Source organism: Aspergillus wentii (genome assembly GCF_001890725.1).
Source record: "Aspergillus wentii DTO 134E9 unplaced genomic scaffold ASPWEscaffold_3, whole genome shotgun sequence".
Taxonomy (NCBI): domain Eukaryota; kingdom Fungi; phylum Ascomycota; class Eurotiomycetes; order Eurotiales; family Aspergillaceae; genus Aspergillus; species Aspergillus wentii.
In genome coordinates this window covers 632,756-652,072 of record NW_024467834.1, presented here as the reverse complement: position 1 = coordinate 652,072, position 19,317 = coordinate 632,756, and the positions used below count along the sequence as shown (strand labels likewise).

Sequence of the window (19,317 nt, the reverse complement as noted above, 5' to 3'; positions counted from 1 at the left end):
GCTCACTATTATCTATCAGAACCCATGTCGGGTATGTACTAAGATCATTCTTACAAGGTTAGATATGTACACAATACGCATTATGAATCACAGTCGAGTATCATTCATTCATATCACTGATTCAATGGGGGCAAGCTAATTATATCTAGGTTTATATGCACATATCGATGAACAAATGGAATAATACTGTTTGGCGCCAATCAGGCTCTAAGCGCTTCTCCCAGAATCAGATAAAATAGAGCAACTCCGATGCAAGGCACCAATGTGCCTTCTATTAACATCTCTCGAAACAGTTTAGATCATCATGAATCAATAAATCGATCAAAGGTTGACTTTATACTTCGGATAAACCTCGGTTTATGCATCGCGTGTCTAAGAGCCCTTGCGGCAAGAGGAACAACTACATCTAACTTATCCCTGACGAAGACAAAGTCATGGCGATTCTTCAAAGCTGCTCTGCTCTCAATAGGCATTTTTACCCAAACAAATCCGTGTTTAGAATCGGATACTATCTCCAACAGCCCAATACCTCAACAGCGACGACTCCATAAGGTTATCATGCAGATTATAGACTGAGAATCCCCTGTCCAGATCTTAAACTTGAATGGATTGACCCACTTACCCCGCTTGCCAGAGATCTGAATTCAAGCCCAATTTAACTCTGCATGTTGTTTCTAAAGTAGTTTCTAGGCATTGCCGCATGCTATCCAGGCGATACTCCCCGTCTTGGCTGTTGTCCGAGTCAGTGTCAGCATGCAGTGATGATTAACTGCAGATTGTAAATGGCTGCTAGAAGCTAATAGATTCATGTAATGCAGTCTAAGTTACTAAGCCTCAGGCTTTCTAAAGAGTCTGGTTATTTGGTTTTAATGCATGTTGCTCAACTCGTGAAGTATATTTTGCCGATACGACAGCGACTGCCGTTGGCTTTCTGATGATCCGAATCCACTGGACCAGAACATGGAATTATTTAATTCCTACCAATAGATGCCTCTTCCAGTGTTTCCGGGAGAGTCTCTAAATAATCCTATAAATTGTCGAAACTGCTGTAAAAGAAATGTTTACCCTTCTGTTGATCATGTGACTGTTATCATCACGTGCCCCAGAGCGCATCGCTGTGTAAACCGCTGGCTGTCTTGTCAAACACAACCACCACATTTTACATTTATCCGTCCGTGAAAATGGAAGGACGTGCCAGAAGCAGATCTCCAGGGAGGAGATACGATGGCGAAAGAGACCGACCGAAAAAGACAGGAGGAGGCTTCCGGTGGAAGGAGAAAAGACGCGACGATGATCACGGCGACGACCGCAGGTTAGACCGGGGATACAGAGACAGAGGCGATCGCGGAGACCGGGGACGTTCGCCACGAAGGGACAGGGACGGAGATCGGTATGGAGACAGACACAGGGATAGCGATCGCGATCGAAGACGACCCGACGGCGACAAGGAGAAAGAGGAGCGCCGGGAAAGAAAGAGAGAGAAGAGGGAAAAGAAGGCCGCTGCAGCTATGCCGCAATCTTCAGAGCCGATGATTGTTGTCCATGTCAACGATCGTCTGGGAACGAAAGCTGCGATTCCTTGTCTGGCGTCAGACCCGATTAGTTTGTTCCCTCCCTCCTATTCATGGTTATCGCAGCTGTCTAACGTTGGCCAGAGCTGTTCAAGGCCCAAGTTGCTGCCCGTATCGGGCGCGAACCTCACGAGATTCTACTTAAACGCCAGGGCGAGCGTCCCTTCAAAGACCAACTTACACTGGAGGATTACGGTGTCTCGAATGGTGTCCAAATTGACCTGTGAGCAAAACTTCTCATCCCGTCGAATCCCTCTTTCGATTAGCCCTAGATACTAATCATATGATCTACAGTGAGGTTGGAACGGGAGAATAAACACTCCAGACATGAAACGATCTGCGCATTGCGAGCTTATGCTTCTGCTCCCTTTTTATATTTGTATCAAAAATCAATAATCTGGATCTGGAGCAATGAGGAGTTCTTTATCAGGAGTTCCTTTCCTTTCTTCTTTCTTTCTTGTTCTCTTAATACTCTTGGAACGGATATTCCCAAATGCAACCTCTCATGTATCTACCAGCAAATGGAGACCCATGCCCTCATTGTAAATCAGCAACTAGCTTTCCATGGTGCCTTGTGCTACATGCTGACCATTTGCTGATTGCTCTTTTGTTGCCTGGATGATGTTATTTCCCTCGTTTTTCCTGCTTCGGCGGGGCTCTGGAGAATGCAACGCCCGCACTAAGCCTGTTCCGGTATGTTTCTGCCTGTTTTATGAGGCTGCCACGGTAGACGCCCGAGGCAGGAAAAAAAACGTCCGGTTGGTTCCACTGCGAGAGGCTTTTTTTTTTTTTTTTTTTTTCTATCGCGGGACCTTAAGATCCCTTGGCTCCAATTCTCTTCTGTTTCAAATGCCTTGTTTGATCTGTTCGGCGGACCCTATTTACGCTCTTGGTTGTCCGCCATGAGGTAGTTGCTCTCTTACGTCCCTCGCTCTGACACATTTCGCCTTCGATTTGCTTCCCTATTTTTGGCCTTTTGTCTCACCGGTCTTGATCGCCCCCCCAGATTTCCTCCCTCTTCGGAACCTCGTCTGTCTCCGCTTCCGGGTCAACCACCACTTCCCTCTCCAGTCGCCCTCTATCCCTCTAGCTTTCCCCAACCCCGTCGAATCGAGCACCCCGATACAATGGTTCGCAATATTGTCGTCATTGGGGGTTCCTCCCACCCGGGCTTAACCGAGTCGATATGCAATGTGCTGGGTATTCCACAAGCGGATGTGCTGCTTTCAAAATTTGCTGTGGGCGAAACTCGGGTGGAAGTCAAGGAGTCCGTTCGTGGAAAGGATGTATATATCATCCAGTCCGGGTGTGGAAAGGTCAATGATCTCCTCTTGGAGCTTCTCATCACCATTTCTGCCTGCAAGACCGCCTCCGCCAGACGAGTGACTGCTGTCCTGCCCTTGTTCCCATACTCTCGCCAAAGCGATATCCCTTACAACAAAACTGGAGCTCCTCTTGCCAAGGCACAAGTTCCCACGAACGATAAGGCTGATGCTAGCAATGCCTACACCTTCGAGAGTACCCCGCCAACCCCGCACCCTGCGAAGCCCGAGAGTGTCAGTGTCCTGAACAGCGTCGACAATTTGCAGAAGGGCCTCGCAAAGGCTCAAATAGATGATGCAATCAATGGCAGTCCGGTGAAGAAGCGTCCTGCGAATGGACTTCCCCGCAGCAACACTATTGAATCGGCCAAGTCAGATGAGGGAAGCGCTTCGTCGAAAATCAACGGTTTCCAACCTCGTCCCGGCTACAAGCAGTGGCTGGCTCGCGCAGGTACTTTGGTTGCCGACTTACTCACCTGCGCCGGTGCAGACCACATCATCACTATGGACCTGCACGACCCTCAATACCAGGGATTCTTTGACATCCCTGTTGACAACTTGTATGGGAGGCCGCTCCTCAAGAGCTATATCGCTCAGAACATCCCCAACTACAAGAACGCTGTCGTTGTCAGCCCCGACGCAGGTGGTGCTAAGCGAGCAACTGCAATTGCAGACTCCATGGGCATCGACTTTGCTCTAATTCACAAGGTACGTTTGTTGTACGCATTTTGAATTAAGGCGTCTAATCATTCTGCAGGAACGACGCCCAACAAAAATCACGGATCGCCAGAATGCGACCATGATGTTGGTTGGCGACGTACGAGACCGGACAGCCATTCTGGTCGACGATCTTGCGGATACCTCGAATACCATCACCAGAGCCGCCAAACTTTTGAAGAAAGAGGGCGCATCTCAGGTCTATGCATTGGTCACCCATGGAATCCTCTCTGGCGATGCCATTGAGCGCATCAACGCGAGTGCCCTGGACAAGGTGGTTGTAACCAACAGCGTTGACCAGACTGAGCACTTGCGCCACTGCCCCAAACTGGAGGTTTTGGAGGTTGGCCACGTCTTTGCAGAGGTATGTTAGCCGGTTTTTCTTAATTTAATGAGCGATGGTATCTAATATTTTGCAGGCCATCCGTCGTGTCCACCACGGTGAGAGTATCAGCGTTCTTTTCCAGTATGACTAATGGAAATGTCTATATGAGTGCAATTTCTCACGTTTTACTTGAAAAATGACATTTTGAAACGAACAAAAAAAGAAAAAGGAACTGCAATGAATGAAGCCATATACTGTTTTCTATTTTTGACATAGATTATGTCCAGGGTGATCACACACCTTCTGCTACTACCATGTCTATTCTATTAGACATATCGATTCCCATATCCGAAAATATCTTGATGTTCTTATATTTTGAATACAACACGCCGAGTCGGAACAAAATGTAAAGGGTGCCTTTTGGAAAGGACCAGTTCTATATTGAATCAAAACAAAAAAGCAACGTCTTTTGCCATGTACTTGTCGGGATGAATCTACTGGGTTTTCTCTTTGCTTTGCTCTATTCTCTTCCCGCCGCAATAAACCGGCGCTTCTGTCTTAAAAAGTGATGATATACATGAGCGTTGCTATATAGCCAGCCTAGCTTGCTTGTCTTGCCTTTCAATTCCAACTATTGTCTGGATCCAACTCCCTTGGTAACACCAACATCTGCATCCACGCACAGTATAGCTCAACTATGCAGTATGATCGATAATTGATAATGCCCTTTTTCGTTCAAACATCGAACTTGTACAACTACCAGTCACTCACCAGGTCCTGGAATTCAGAACGTGTGACGTAGAGGCACGTACAATCATTGAATACTGATGTGATGGATTATAGACAATAGATCAGGTTTATTTTAGTGGCATGTCGCGCAGACGCAAGGATTGTCGCAGGGATTCTGATATGGTCCCAAACCCCCGTGCGGGGTAGCTACACTACTCAACTCATATATGTATGTTGTTTTTGCGGTCAACAGTTGGCTTTTTTTGGTTACGTGCTAAGTGTGTTCTGCAGCCAGCCAGCCAGCCTAGTATGCTTAGGTTATACGACAGCCGAATTCGTAAAAGTTATTTTTCTCCATCTATGTCACATGAATCAGGATTCTCCAAACGCCTTAGGCAAAGGACAGTAGAAATCACAGTTAAAAAAAAACCGGCACGGATATGCCGGGAGATTTGCGCTCATTACAGAGACCGGGTACTCGATAAACGACGATGAAACAAAAAACCAAAACCAACTTGAGCTAGATACAATGGAATAGCGAAATTGAAGGGAGGGAGGTGTGGGAGTTTGGAGGATATGATGAGGTTTATAATGTAGAAAAAACATGGGGGATTGTCATGACGGGAATTATGGAGAAAGGTCGCTTAGAAGACAGAGATAAAGTTTCCTATTCTCTCCTTCTGGTTCTGAGCGATGCACTCGGCGATCCAGGTGACGTTGCGGATTTCCTATTTCACCGTTAGCCCAATGACCAAAGCATTGATTTCATGCGAAACTCACCTGTTCCTTTAACCTCATCCACGCATAGACCACGGCCGGGGTGAATTGGCGAGTGAACACAACCTTCGACATCTCCATCTCTTTTTGGTAGAACAGATCCTCCAAACTCTTTCCATCCGAACCGCCTCCACCCATACCAAGTCCTCCGCCGCCGTTTTGAGTCAAGCCCACGGCGTCAAAAAAGGCCTTGTAGTCTGCAGCGGCGCTGACAGCGAGTGACACACCCTCAAGGTCGTCAGCCCGGGAGAGCATCAGCGATCCCTCGGGATAGAGCCTGCCGAACTCGGGGTACAGCTTTCTCCGTTCCTGCTTCGAAAGCTCGGTACCGAAAGAGTTCAAGGTGATGTTGATTGCACGCCGGTCTGCCTCAAACTGCAGAATCTCAGACATGATTTCTTGCGTGGGAGTTCCCGCAAAGTCTGGGTGGGTGTTGACGAAGTTGTGGAAGTCCTCGAGGTAGTTCTTATAGAGGGTGTTGCGAACGATTTCGATGTTCAACTCATCGAGATCCTGGTGGCTAAGGCTCCCCTTGAAGTATCCAGCCAGTGGGGTTTCGATCAAGACAGAGTTGTACAGTTCCTCGATGTTGGTGGCAACGCAAAGCACGGGCAGAGTCTCAAACCATCCTAAGGGATGGCATCGTTCCAAGAGCTCGCGGGTGTCCCGCTCATGTAGAGTGCCAGTGATGAGAAGTGCAATGTTGTCAATCATATATCCGTAAGTCAGATACTCTAAGAATCTGGCGTTGGAACCCGTAGCTTGAGCGATAACATAGCGGAATTCTGCAACCAACTTATCGGTCATCTTGCCGGCGAGGGAGGAGGTCGAGGGGTTGGGAGGAAGTGAGGCGAGGAAGTCCCCATATGCGGGACCCAGCTGAAGCTTGACATCTGCAATTCAACCGATATGTTAGAAGACACTATACAGGAGCGAGACAGCCGGAAAGAGAAACGGACCATCGATAGTCTCGCATTGGGTCAAGTTGTTGTAGTTCTGGTTGCTGAGGAGGCTGTTCCGATACCCTCGGACAATCCCCTCAATGTAACTGCGGTCGGTGATCAGCAAATAGCCCACTGATGCCCATCCAGAGACAGAAGTCAAACCTACCCGCCGTTAACGTTGAAAAACAAGCCCTCCATGGTGCACGGTGATGGCAGCCCTGGAGGTTTCCCACGGCGCTCCGCAACGACACCTGGAGCTCTTCGCGGCCAAGCGTTACGTAAGCCGCACCGCCGCAGCACCAGCCACTCAGATGGCGGCGCACGCTTTTTTTCACTTTCTCGTCCTAGTCTGCTGCAAAAATTCCCGCCGACAGAGAAAAAAAAAACCTCGACACCAGCTCGCCCACGGAGGTTTCGCCCACGGTCGTTGACGCACTTCGGCCTTTCTCCTTCTTTTCTCCTCCTCGCTGTCCATCAATTAATATTGAAGCAGCTGAGAGTCGCGGCCGCCCACCATGACGCTTTTTATTCTTACCGAAACCAGCGCGGGATATGCCCTGCTTAAAGCGAAGGACAAGAAGCTCCTCAAGAGAGATGACCTGACTACTGAGGCTTCCACTGCTGAGGGTGTCTCGAATCTGTAAGTCATTCTCTTTTGTGAATTTTCTTGCCAGAAAAAAATGGAAGGACCAGTCTCGGTTAGATTTTTCTAGATCTTGCATCGAGCGCGTCGAAACCAAAAAATTTTTTAACTCATGAACCACGTTCTAACTTTATACCTAGGTTGAAATTGAAGAGTTTCCAGAAGTTCGACAGCGCTGCTACAGCTTTGGAAGAAGTTGCTTCGCTCGTTGAAGGAAAGGTCACTCCTCGCCTGGCCGGTCTTCTCGACGAGATCAAGGATGAGAAGAAGGTTTCTTTGGCTGTTGCCGACCCCAAGCTCGGTATGTGACGGTGCATTCGCTCTTGAAAAGTATTTTTTGCTGACCTGAAATTGTAAAGGAAATGCCATTGGCAAGCTTCCTGGCCTCGACGTGCAATGTATTGCCGACTCGACCACCGCAGACGTCTACCGTGCGATCCGCGAACATCTGCCCACATTGATTCCTGGTCTCCTTCCCCAGGACATGTCTACCATGTCTCTGGGTCTGTCTCACTCCCTCGCCAGACACAAGCTCAAGTTCTCCCCCGACAAGATTGACACTATGATTGTCCAGGCCATTGGTCTTCTTGATGACTTGGATAAGGAGCTGAACACCTATGCCATGCGTGTGAAGGAATGGTACGGATGGCACTTCCCCGAATTGGCCAAGATCCTTAACGACAACATCGCCTACGCCAGACTTGTCCTGAAGATGGGCATGCGATCCAACTGGGAAACTTCGGATCTTGCTGAGATCCTCCCCGAGGAGCTCGAGGGCGTTGTCAAGGCCGCCGCTGACCGATCCATGGGTACCGAGATCAGTGAAGAGGATTTGGAGAACATCCAAGCTCTGGCCGAGCAGGTTGTTGGTTTCGCCGAGTACCGTCAGCAGCTCGCCGGTTACTTGACCTCCCGTATGAACGCTATTGCGCCTAACCTGACTGCCCTGGTTGGCGACCTTGTTGGCGCTCGTCTCATCGCTCACGCCGGAAGCTTGACCAACCTGTCCAAGAGCCCCGCCAGTACCATTCAGATTCTCGGAGCCGAGAAGGCTCTGTTCCGTGCATTGAAGACCAAGCACGACACTCCCAAGTACGGTCTTATCTACCACGCCTCCCTGATTGGTCAGGCCACTGGCAAGAACAAGGGTAAGATGGCAAGAATTTTGGCTGCCAAGGCTTCCCTTGGTCTCCGTGTGGATGCCCTCGCTGAGTGGGACGACGATGCTACGGAGGAGGACAAGGCTGCTCTGGGTACCGAGGCTAGATACAACCTTGAGCGGAAGTTGGCTGGTATGGAGGGCAAGCCCCTCAAGCCCCGCGGTGTCGCCATTGCACCCAACGGCCAGCCCGGCAAGTTTGAAATGAACGAGGCTAGACAATACAACGCCGATGCCGATGCCGTTGCTGAGGAAGAGCCTGCATCTGCCAAGAAGAGCAAGAAGGACAAGAAGTTGATCGAGGAGGTTCAGGATGAGGAGATGGCCGACGCTGACTCCGACGACGATGAAGACTCGTCCGAAGATGAGTCGAGCAAGAAGAAGAAGTCCAAGAAGAGCAAGGACTCCGACATTGAGAAGCTCGCAGAGAAGGCTGGCCTCAGCGTTAAGCGATACCAGCGCAAGCTTGAGCGAGGTGAAATCACATTTGACGCTGAGGGTAACCCCTCTTCTGTCAGCAAGAAGGACCTGAAGAAGGCCAAGAAGGAAGAGAAGAAGTCTTCCAAGGGCGATGACAAGAAGCGCAAGAGGTCGGACGAGGACGCAACCGACAAGAAGAAGAAGAAGAAGAAGAGCGATGAGTAGATGTTCAAAAGTTTGCTTCATGAATTGCTTCAATTATGTATGATATCATACTTTTGTGGGTTGAATTTTTTTCTTATTTTCGCTTCAGAGTGCATGTTTGGGTGGCATTTAAAAGATGAGATTTACTCGTCTATCCATGGCGCAGAGGTGCTTGTTGGTATAAGGCAGTACAGTGTTTAGCAATAATATGTTCATATTCAATTTTCCTCTGTAGCCAACAGCATAACTAGGATGGCTAGTACTTCAAATACAGCAAGCACTCTTGGAAGTTCTATAAAATTGCCTGATCAAGAAGTCCAGACTTCATCATTGTACATACGCCAACCGCCGCCTTCATTTTCTGCCGGCACAAGGGCATTTTTCGTCCCCTCCGCCCCGCAGCATCACCACTTTTTCCCTTTGCTTCGATCTCTTTCAAGACATATCATTAACACAATACCATAAAGCACAATGAGGGTACGCTCATAAACTCCTACATATCATGCAGAAAGACACTAACCACGCGAAAATCACAGATCATAGACCCCCAGACAGCAGTGCTCACCAACGTCGAGGTCCTGGCACATATAACAGCCAACCCACCACGACGGCCTCCCAATGCGCCTCCGAATTCCAGGAACTGGGTTCCTAGTCCTGATTTACGAGATCATAACACCGTCGTTAAGGAGGTGAGATATTACAACCCCTCAAAATACCTTATTTCCTCCCCTCCACTTCAATTGGATATGGAGGACCCCAATTGAAATCAAAACGACTAACATTGCCAAACCCCAGATACACAACTATGTCTCCCGTCTCGCTCCTCACATCCTAGATTACCCCCGCTACGTGCACGGTGACCCCCAAGCCCTCCAACTGCAACAGCAACAAGCACAGTCAACATCATCATCCACAACCGCCCCTCAGGTCCTCCCACCCCGCCAACCGAACACCCCCACACCAATGGACATTGCCCTGCGCGATCTCGTCGCCCGTCTCAAACCATTCGGGCTAACAAAGGGCGAGGTCCTCATGATTGTTAACCTGGGTGTTGGTCTGAATCCGCCCGCGGAAGCAAACGGCGAGGAGGGCATGGATGTCGACGGTGGTGAGGAGGGTACTGGGGAAGAAGCTGCGCAGGCTGAAGCTGGAGGTGAAGAGGGTGGTGAAGTTGGTGAGGGGGAACTCTCAGAGGAGGATTATGGTGCTTTGGCTTTGCTGGATACTGTTATCGAGGAGCGAGAGGAGAGATTGGGGAATGAAGATGTCGCGCAGGTTTTGGCGATTATTCGGGAGACGTTGGGGTCGAAGGGGGCTGCTGGGGAATAAATTCTTTTTCCTCTTGCTATGTTTTTCTTATATACTATTCGTGATATTGGGATTTGGGAGGGGTATGGAGTTTCTTTTCTCTTCGTTGTTTATTTCTTGGTAAATGCATTGGTTATGGAGGGTTTGGTTTTGTTAACTGTTCCCTATTGTATATAATTTGCATCTTCGTACAGTGCATGGTATCCTTTTTGGGTATCAAAGTCAAAGACTTTGAGTGTTATGGCAAGGTTCGCCCTTGGATGCGAATCCCCGTAGTAGTATTTATTATCTTCCGTTGTGTTGATGAGTTTATACCATCGCCAATCTCCCATGTCGCATGCCATGCTGTCTTACTAGTCACTGAAAACACCATCCAAGCGACTAGTTGACCGGATCACCTGTTAGATAATCAAGCAGCTCTAGGTTCTGCCCCTCATGCGGATGCTCGTCAGCCTTGGGTCATCATCTTCAACAGATCTCACGACAAACCATCAGCCATGTCAAAACAAGAAAACGTTCAGGCCTCACCCTCTCTACACCCTGGACTCAATTTACGACTCCACGGTTTCCCAAGGGGTTTAGAGAACGTATACGAATATGAACCCGGCGGCCACCATCCAGTCCACCTGGGCGATCGATTTGGAGAGCAGAGAAAATATAAAGTCATTCATAAACTCGGCAGTGGAGGCACCGCAAATGTTTGGCTGTGTCGTCAGATTCTGGGCCCAATTCCTACATATGTGGCGCTCAAAATCATCATGGCTGAGTACTCTGACGATAACTGCCATGAACTAAAGGTCAATAAGGTGGCCCAGTTAAAGATTGATAATGATTCAATATGCCTGCCACTGGATCAGTTCAAAATTACGGGTCCAAATGGAGAGCACTGGTGTTTTGTCTACCCTCTTGCTGGGCCAGCAGTTTCTGCTATTGAGCATGTATTTACAGATCATGATAGGACACTGCGGAGGATTGCTTTTCAAACTGTTAAGGCCTTGACTGCATTACATGATCATGGCATCTGTCATGGAGGTTAATCTACCTATAGATATACTAAATATTCAGCATCTAACCTACCTATTCTAGATATGACACCAAAAAATGTACTTCTCCGGGTAACTGGTCTTAACAGCCTCTCTGAAGAAGAAGTGCTTAAGATATTAGGCACACCAAAGACATTTAAAGTCACTACTAAGTCCGGAGAGACACCACCAGAAACAGCACCGAAATACCTTGTTGTTCCTATCAAGTTCCGGAATATAGACCTTCAGTTTTTAAGCGATAAGATATACATCATTGATTTTGGCGAATCTTTCAATATATCAGAATCAGATCCACCAGGTGAAGTGGGAACTCCATTAAGTTACTGCTCGCCTGAGCTTTTACTAGGGGAAAAAACCCAGCCCTGGAAGTGACCTATGGGCGCTTGCATGCACACTATTCAGCATTCGAACTGGAAGGAAGCTATTTAACATGTTCGACGATGACCCTGATGAATATCTTTATCTGATGGTTATATTCTTTGGAATTCTGCCAGAGCCATGGTGGTCAACGAGCTGGGAATTCCGCCGGAAGTGTTTCAAAGATGAGCCGGATTCTGAAGGGCGTGCGATAGAATTAGACCCCAACTCAAACAAGCCCGAGGGGGTTGAAGCTCGAATTGAAACGGGATTCAGGTATGAGGCTTGGCCGACTCCGGGCAAACTTGAATATGTGAAACGGGAGATCTCGCCAGAGGAAGTGAAGCTCTTTAGTGATCTTTTGAGGCGGTTATTCCGGTTTAAACAAGAGGAACGGTTATCGGCAAAGGAGGTACAGGGGCATAAATGGTTCAGCCTGGGTACATAGTCCATGTCTTGATTCATTCGGGTATCATACCGGGATTCGGAAAGAACCCGAGAGTAAAGTTACAAGAAATAGAAAGAAAAAAAAAAAAAAAAAAAAAAGCAAATTGCGCCGCGGTCCTGAGAAACACACCAAGTTACATCAGGGGAAATAAAAATATATAAAAAAACAAGTCTGACACCCAACACCGCGCAGATTGTGTATATGCAGGAAAGGGATAGATGGCTGCTTCACGCTGTTGTTTTGTATAGCCCAAGTGCTGTATCATGTATGTCCCAAGACAAAGCCAGCTGGAAAGGAATATATGCAGGGAGGGATAAAAAAAGGGGCACTGGGTTGGGATATCCCAAGTAAGTAAAGAGAGAGAGGTGTAACCAAGATGATTTCTCATCCTTCTCTGAATCAGTTTCCAATATTCATTATTCGTGGCCCTTGACCAGGTTCCCGAATTGGTTGTAGACGGGTTCCTCGTCGTCTTCTCCGTTTTCTTTACCCCAGGGCCCAAAACCATCATTGAAGATGTCTCGTGCGTAACCACCGCACATTTCACCATAGTCAATCCATTCCCCTCTATCTGTCCAGACGCCTCCTCTGCCACCGCGCATGTCCCACCAGTCTTGTCCCCCACGCAGGGCTGACTGGGCGACGGCTAAGCCACGCGGTGACCGCATGTATTTGCGGAGAAGAGCACGAGCCCATGGGTAGAACCACATCTGCTCCCACCAGGAATCTCGTAGATAATCATCATCTTCCATGTGCAGCATTGCGGGCACGGTCGTTGAGTGGACATTGGTCATCAATCGGATGTTGTGCCACGAAGTCTTTTTGGAATTTGGAAGATCATCAAGCGTTTCATTGTAAGGAAGGTTGGTCATTTCTTCCTTGGCAAGTCTCCGCTGGGTAAAAGGGCTTTCGAGATTCTCGGCTTCCAGATCTGTTGGAAGCAAAAGGCGCCTTTCTCGTGGGATGCCGAATTGCCCTTGAATTTCTGATGTTCTATTGATATTGTTGTATCTGAACCACTCAACATCCCAATGAGAGCTTTCCGAATTGAAAAAAATGCGAGATTCGTAATCGACACCAATTCCAAATTCGTATCGTCGTCCAGTTTCAAGATATGGAGTATAAGCGTCTGTAATATTGGTAGCATCGGAGATGCCAATCTGGCTATACAGCCATTCTTTGGCCCGATTGGAAGTTCTCTGTCTTTCTAGCTCACGCACATATTCCTGGCGACCAAATATCTGCGTCAAAGCGAGGTGGTCACCATTTCTATTCCGGCGCTGCTTGATTGAGTGCAAGATCTCAGCATAGATTAGCTTCAGATCGCCAACTTGACCAATAACGGCGCCAGGAGTCAGCCACCGGGGCCGATTTAAAAAAACTCCATCCGGATGGATGTCGGTTTTCCACCCGTAGACGTCCGGAGGAAGACTCGACTGCGGCACTGTAACACAGCCGACATCCCTTTCCATATTCGGGAAGCATGCCTTTCCTGCGCCAAACAGAACCCGCTGCATGTACTTTTGGACGATTTCCGGCTTCCCTCCTTTGTCAGACGTATTTTCCACTGTCGCAAAGCCATACTTCTTCTGCAACTTCAAGTTGTTTTCTCGCAAAAGGTTCTGGAACCGTTTTACCAACACTTCAGCGGGCAGCTGAAAGAAGAAGTCGAGTCCATCAGCGACAAGAGCGAGATCCTCGTCCTTTATATGTGGGGTATTCTTGAGATACTCGTAAACACCCGTCACCATCTCGGCCATGTCATCATAATCCGTGGAATCCCGGCCGGGCTTTTTGCCATAGTTGATCAATGTCGGTGGCGGGAAATCCATAATCATCGCAGAGGTCACCGTCCGGCAGAGTGCGGGGCTTGTGCGCCTCGCGGGGAGGACGAGGTGAAAGGATGAAGTTGTCTTCTGTATACTGCTGGGGAGAGTGCCATTGTTGAGGGCTATCGCTTCATCGGAAAGGATCAAGGCGTCTTCGGAGCGTTCCTTGGTCGGATAATGAGATGGGAACTTGGTATAGTAATTGACAGTCTGAGAAGCAAGATAGTCTGTCAGTCAACACGGCCTTTTCTTCCCTTTGCGCCGGGACTCCTGAAGCCCCCTCTCTCCATAAGAGGCGAATGAGGGGGCGGGGGAGGGGAACCAAACTCACCGGACCTGAAGACCGCGAGGAGAAAAGTATAAGAAACAAACAGATTGCGACCGTAACGGAGAGAGCTTTCGCTATGCGAGTCCGTGGACGATGGTAGTTGACCTGGCGCCAGAGCGTCGTCACCATCGACTGTAAGGAATGGTGGTGATCGACCATAGGGCCCGGAGCACCCAGGGTAGCCATCTTGCAAGCCTGCGCGAAACGATGTATGGGCGTTCCTGGAATTCCTTCTCTGCAGAATTCCTTGAATTCTTCAGTAAGGGCGGAGGACGACGATCAGATCTTAGTCCCACCGATAGGAAAATGAGATTGGTATCAGCCACTGGGAGCTTCGATCATGCGCGATGAACATTCCTGCGAGATATTCGAGCCAATGGAGTAGGGTGGTATCGGGGGAAGAGAGAATTAGGAGTCACGGTCGTAGCAAGGCATGGTAGGATTTAATTTCTCAAGACGTCTGGTGAAGACAGTAGTACTATTATTATTATTATTGACGATGGTGGTGGAGACGTCACGAATAGTACCGTAGTTTAGCTGAAAGTCTTAGTTTCGTCAGGTCTGGTCACGATGGAGAATTTGGAATGCGCACGTTGCATCCAAGGCACTGACCGGTGGTGGTGAAACCCGAAGCAGGCGATGATATACGTCGACAGTGGGGAAGAAGAGGAGCAAGAAAAAAAGAGTACAGATGGTCAGAATGTCTGTTCTTCAGTTCAAGTTGCGACTTGCAGATCGCCGGTTGACTTTCCGTGTGCGACCAATTTGATATTTTATTTTATTTGCCGGACGGCACAGGCACGAATTCCCTGCCCTGAGCGTCATGCCGTCAATCTGTCACTGAAGATCAAGATATAGTAATGAAGCAGCCTTCCACATGGATAATGCCTTTTCATGATGCAGCGTCAGTCAGTCCGTCAATATCCAGACTTGTTGCACTTCTGGCCGCGTCATCCATGGGTGTCCCACGTCACTGCGCTGCGTCTGCCCCAGCCTTGGCTGGTGGTTTCGCATCGTGACTTGCAGTAGCAACGTGGGTGGATGTCGGAGAAATTAGTCTAGTTGCATTATCTAGATGAAGATGCAATCAGGTAATCGGGTGTGTTCATTCTTATATACGTCCATATCATCAATTATGTACGCCATGCATGCTAGATAATCACTCCAGGTAGATTTCCTCCCGTAAGCGCTGTAGATTGCGAAACAGACCACCTCCAGGCCCCTCACTTTCTTGACGCTGGTGAGCCGGTCTTCTGCTCGACGACGACGACCGTTGCTGAGATTGTTGGTCCGCCTGGTTTTCCAGCGTTCTGCGACGGTCTTCAACCATCTTCCCCAGACTATCCACGAACCTATTCCGTGCTTTCTCCTCCGCGGATCCCTTCCACACCGTCGCCAACACTCGTACAGCCTCCACTCGACGGGCAGCTGCTTCCACTCCCTCCAGCCCACCGCCATTACTATCCAGAAGCGCCGCCACCTCTGCTCGCAGCTTCTTCATAATCTCCTGTCCCTTCTCCTCGCGACTGTGACTATCCGGGCCGGCCTCCGGGCCCGAAACCGAGATAAACGACGACGTCAAGGAAGTCTCAGATGGCGGAAGAGGCCATTCCATCGCCTCCCCAAAAGTCTGCACGACTTCCTCCAAACGCGCCCGCACCTGATTCAACGTGCGTAACTTCGTAATGTACTCAGGATCTTTAATCGTAGGGGCGGCAGCAGCAGCATCAACAGCAACGTCTGCATCCAATGAGCTCGGAATGACATCCCCATCCCCCTCCGTTTCGTCATCTTTACCCCCTTTTTCCGCTGTGGTATCCAGCCCATCCGGAACAAACTTTGTAATATCATCACGCAACACCTCTGTCAACGTATCCGACAGCCCGACCGTTTCCCCGCGCAGCACCTCAACCTCATACGCCAGCCGCCCGCCACTTCGTAGGATTTCATCGGTGAGCTGGGTAAGATTGTTGGATAATCGGACATTCTGAGCGTTGACCTGAGAGAGGAGCGATTGGACTTGTGTCGAGAGTTCGGAGAGGGGGATGGAGCCGGGGCTTCGAGAGGCGTTGGGCTGCGATGACGCCAGCGTCAGTGGTGGGAGGGTATCGTTGAGGAAGTCGGCAGGGTCGAAGGATGGGTCGGTGAAGTTGGGCTGTGTCTCGAGGGAGGTTGAATTGGATGTTTTGGCTGCTACAGCGCGAGCTGAGCTGGGGGGTTGCGATGAAGCCATATTATTGAATTGAATGGGAGCTCCTTCTCGGAGGCATTGAGGGGTTGTGTCGCCCTGTTATAAACACTTATTGCAAGGGCTTCTCGGAGAGAATAACCAGTAGTGTCCCGATTATTAGCAGCGGAAAATTAGGGTCTGATAATCCAGTTTCTGGTCTTGTGTTCTAATAGCCAGCCTGGAGACTCCACGATAATCAGTACACATGCGCCTACATTTTCTCACCGCTTTTCGGCAATATCAATCTATCTATAGACAAAAGAGCCACAACTAGAAATCCTGGGGCTATTTTATATATAAATATGGAGGAATCTGATAAATAACAATAGTACTTCAGGTTGCAACAGGCAAGTGCTAAATTATAGACAAAATACAAAAGAAGAACGAGTCCCGTATCTCATCAATCCAAACATCGGCCAACCAAATAACATGAACGAATGTGGGTATCGTCAAGTAAATCACTGGCCCAAGTCCCATCAAGAGACAAGAGCCAATATTCAACCATAAAAAAAGGGGGGGATATCAAAAGGACATAATCAAGAATCACCATGGACTCAAATCATCGGTCCCAAAAAAAGGTATAAATGACACATTAAGGGTTATAAAGCATTACCATATCCTCATGCAAAATCAGATCGCCGTCAAAGCGCACAGCTTTAGATGTTCTCAACAACTCGAGCGTTCATGGCTTGCTGGAAGCCGTCGTCGGCCTGGGATGCGTATCTGCTTGGTCCTTCCCCGGCATTGTCTGCGGTGTTCAATTGTTGCTGCACAGTCTGGTTCATAGCAGGCAAGAAGATGACCTTGCTGTTGGCAGTCTTGGCCATGGACTGCATGGCCTCGAGGTACCGGATTTGCATAGCAGGAGCAGAGGAGAGAATATCAGCGGCCTAAAGGACACACCTGTTAGTGCACATTCATGGATTTGAATATGGGATGGGAAAATGCAACGTACCTGACGCATCAATTTGGCTGACTCGACCTCGGCGCGAGCAGCAATAACCTTGCTCTCACCAATACGCTTGGACTGCGCAGCCATGGAAAGTGAGTCTTGCAAGTCATCGCTGAAGATGATATCCTTGATGAGCATCGACTCCACCAGAACACCCCATCCGTGTGCGACCTCTTCGATAATCTCAGATGTCGACTGGGCAATCTCCTCGCGACGTTCAATGACATCCTGCAAGACTCTCGCTCCGATCACATGGCGCAGGGTTGTCTGAGTACGCTCTACCAGCGCTTGTCGGATGTTGGAAATACCGAACGCAGCCTTGTGGGGAGAGGTGACTTGGTAGTAGATGACTGATGTCAGGTTGAGAGTGACATTGTCCTTGGTCATGCAAACCTGGCGAGGAACCTCGACGATCTGGATCTTGACATCCACCGTGCGTAGCTCCTCACTGAGCGGGTTCACCTTGACCAGACCGGGATCCACCGAGCGCTCGAATCTGGGATTCAAGTCAGAACACATGTCATTAAACTGGAGATAAGTCGGGCGATCACATACCGTCCGAACTTCGAAACGAGACCGACTTCACCTTGAGCGACCGGCTTGAATGGGTTCGGGCAACAGAAGCAGCAGGGAATGGCTCCACAGAATCCAATACATTCACCCAGACCATGAACTATGGTAGGAAATTAGTAACCTGAGGTATAGCGCCCAGACTTAGCGAAGGAAGAGGGGTAAACATACTCAGCGAGCCATACCAGCTGTGCGCTGCGGTATTGTTCGCGTCTTCATGGTTAATCTGCTGGGCGTAACGAGGCTGCAAGTCGGCCAGGCGTGCAGGTTGCACATTTACCACTTGACCACCTCGTGGGCGGTTGGCGGCAGCAGGACTCTGAGCTGGCGCTTTACCGTTAATATCAGCCGCGTCGGGAGAAGACATATTGGTAGATAACGATGCAAGGTAAATGGCAGATTAGATGGGGGCCAGATGGGTTTAATATGGTATGTCAGAGTCGGACAAGGAGATTAAAGGATAAGATGGGGGCGGCTTTTCACAGGGATGTTGATCAAAGGAGACGGGATAACTAGTCAAAGTGTGATGAACTGGAATCCTTGCTGCAACGTTACTGAAGAGATAATAATGATGCATAAAATAAAAGGAAAATAGGAAAGGGTCAGACACGAGGACAAGGGCGGGGATTAAATAAAAACAACGGCTGCCCTCGAAAGACGAAGGATGTACTACATGGAGATGATGGGCACACCAGCAAAGCTCCGCAGTGGACCCCAGGGTGTTAAGGCTGCTCGCTGGTTGCTCCGCCCCAAACCGGTGCCAACTCCCAAGGCTGAGCAGAGCTTCCTTCCGTTGGCAATTGGTCTCTGTCCATGATTATACGAGCTAATTAACCAACAGATTGGTAATGTTCCATGGATCTCGATGGCGATGATGCTAATGATGGTCTGGTTTTCGATTATTTCAGGGTCCAACTGCGATGAATAGTATCTCTGAAAGGAAAGAATCATCCCAAGTTCGCAGGTATCCGCTTCGCCCAATGCGTTCGAACCTTCGATAAACTCCGTCTGTTCCACCAGCTCGAGCTAATAATGTCTTTCTTTCATCCAGCGCCCATCCATTCCAAGCGTGTGTTGTTGCCCAGCAGCCATGCGCTTTCCCGCCCTTGGACGACGTCATGATACTGCCCACGTGAACGTGTGGGCTTCCAGATGTCTTCTGGCGGCCATTACTCCTCAAAGATGACCCTTGACGATCATAAGATCACTAAGATGAAGATGTCAAGTTATCAAGCAGGAAGACCTTGGCTGACCAATGCCTCCATCTTCAAGCTGAATTAATGTGAGATCACTGAAATACGCCTAACAGCCATACAGATCACAGCATCCAACTGCCTCGACATAGCATGAGGCTCAGAAGATACAGCAATAGTAAGATCATCCGCGTTGGATTCAATCGCACATAATCATGATGCGGACGCGGACATGGTTTCCTACCCAC

General features: G+C 49.0%; 10 protein-coding genes across 10 annotated transcripts; 6 read left to right on the top strand and 4 right to left on the bottom strand.

Annotated features, from left to right (window-relative positions):
- Nucleotides 1-966: 966 nt before the first annotated feature.
- ASPWEDRAFT_38143 (ubiquitin-like protein HUB1) lies at nt 967-2,350 on the top strand. Its single transcript, XM_040834834.1, has 3 exons — nt 967-1,602; nt 1,656-1,794; nt 1,866-2,350. Exons 1-3 carry the CDS (start codon nt 1,182-1,184, stop codon nt 1,885-1,887), a joined length of 582 nt encoding a protein of 193 aa, XP_040690222.1. The 5' UTR covers nt 967-1,181; the 3' UTR covers nt 1,888-2,350.
- ASPWEDRAFT_412176 (uncharacterized protein) lies at nt 2,020-2,587 on the top strand. Its single transcript, XM_040835504.1, has one exon. The coding sequence runs from the start codon at nt 2,190-2,192 to the stop codon at nt 2,475-2,477; it is 288 nt and encodes a 95-aa protein (XP_040690221.1). The 5' UTR covers nt 2,020-2,189; the 3' UTR covers nt 2,478-2,587.
- Nucleotides 2,351-4,150, top strand: ASPWEDRAFT_130279 (ribose phosphate diphosphokinase subunit PRS5). Its single transcript, XM_040829266.1, has 3 exons — nt 2,351-3,601; nt 3,651-3,974; nt 4,030-4,150. Exons 1-3 carry the CDS (start codon nt 2,699-2,701, stop codon nt 4,084-4,086), a joined length of 1,284 nt encoding a protein of 427 aa, XP_040690220.1. The 5' UTR covers nt 2,351-2,698; the 3' UTR covers nt 4,087-4,150.
- Nucleotides 4,151-5,005: 855 nt separating this feature from the next.
- ASPWEDRAFT_152035 (H(+)-transporting V0 sector ATPase subunit d) lies at nt 5,006-6,583 on the bottom strand (the record flags this gene model as incomplete). The annotated part of the gene is made up of 4 exons (XM_040829619.1): nt 5,006-5,392; nt 5,445-6,334; nt 6,401-6,489; nt 6,552-6,583. 4 exons carry the CDS (start codon nt 6,581-6,583, stop codon nt 5,309-5,311), a joined length of 1,095 nt encoding a protein of 364 aa, XP_040690219.1. The 3' UTR covers nt 5,006-5,308.
- Nucleotides 6,584-6,750: 167 nt separating this feature from the next.
- Nucleotides 6,751-9,117, top strand: nop58 (RNA-processing protein NOP58). Its single transcript, XM_040838382.1, has 3 exons — nt 6,751-7,025; nt 7,169-7,329; nt 7,388-9,117. The coding sequence occupies exons 1-3, from the start codon at nt 6,901-6,903 to the stop codon at nt 8,830-8,832; spliced, it is 1,731 nt and encodes a 576-aa protein (XP_040690218.1). The 5' UTR covers nt 6,751-6,900; the 3' UTR covers nt 8,833-9,117.
- Nucleotides 9,118-9,282: 165 nt separating this feature from the next.
- On the top strand, nt 9,283-10,140 carry ASPWEDRAFT_170055 (uncharacterized protein; the record flags this gene model as incomplete). Its single annotated transcript, XM_040830560.1, has 3 exons — nt 9,283-9,288; nt 9,348-9,500; nt 9,607-10,140. 3 exons carry the CDS (start codon nt 9,283-9,285, stop codon nt 10,138-10,140), a joined length of 693 nt encoding a protein of 230 aa, XP_040690217.1.
- Nucleotides 10,141-10,616: 476 nt separating this feature from the next.
- Nucleotides 10,617-11,967, top strand: ASPWEDRAFT_50009 (uncharacterized protein; the record flags this gene model as incomplete). Its single annotated transcript, XM_040837360.1, has 3 exons — nt 10,617-11,151; nt 11,206-11,465; nt 11,509-11,967. The coding sequence occupies 3 exons, from the start codon at nt 10,617-10,619 to the stop codon at nt 11,965-11,967; spliced, it is 1,254 nt and encodes a 417-aa protein (XP_040690216.1).
- Nucleotides 11,968-12,383: 416 nt separating this feature from the next.
- ASPWEDRAFT_170053 (glycosyltransferase domain-containing protein) lies at nt 12,384-14,310 on the bottom strand (the record flags this gene model as incomplete). Its single annotated transcript, XM_040830559.1, has 2 exons — nt 12,384-14,006; nt 14,128-14,310. The coding sequence occupies 2 exons, from the start codon at nt 14,308-14,310 to the stop codon at nt 12,384-12,386; spliced, it is 1,806 nt and encodes a 601-aa protein (XP_040690215.1).
- Nucleotides 14,311-15,283: 973 nt separating this feature from the next.
- Nucleotides 15,284-16,357, bottom strand: ASPWEDRAFT_108170 (uncharacterized protein; the record flags this gene model as incomplete). The annotated part of the gene is made up of 2 exons (XM_040827952.1): nt 15,284-15,901; nt 15,959-16,357. The coding sequence occupies 2 exons, from the start codon at nt 16,355-16,357 to the stop codon at nt 15,284-15,286; spliced, it is 1,017 nt and encodes a 338-aa protein (XP_040690214.1).
- A 326-nt stretch (nt 16,358-16,683) lies between these two features.
- ASPWEDRAFT_411430 (slipin family protein) lies at nt 16,684-18,394 on the bottom strand. Its single transcript, XM_040835484.1, has 4 exons — nt 18,048-18,394; nt 17,862-17,979; nt 17,310-17,802; nt 16,684-17,244 (listed from the first exon to the last, which is right to left on the bottom strand). Exons 1-4 carry the CDS (start codon nt 18,241-18,243, stop codon nt 17,011-17,013), a joined length of 1,041 nt encoding a protein of 346 aa, XP_040690213.1. The 5' UTR covers nt 18,244-18,394; the 3' UTR covers nt 16,684-17,010.
- Nucleotides 18,395-19,317: the final 923 nt, after the last annotated feature.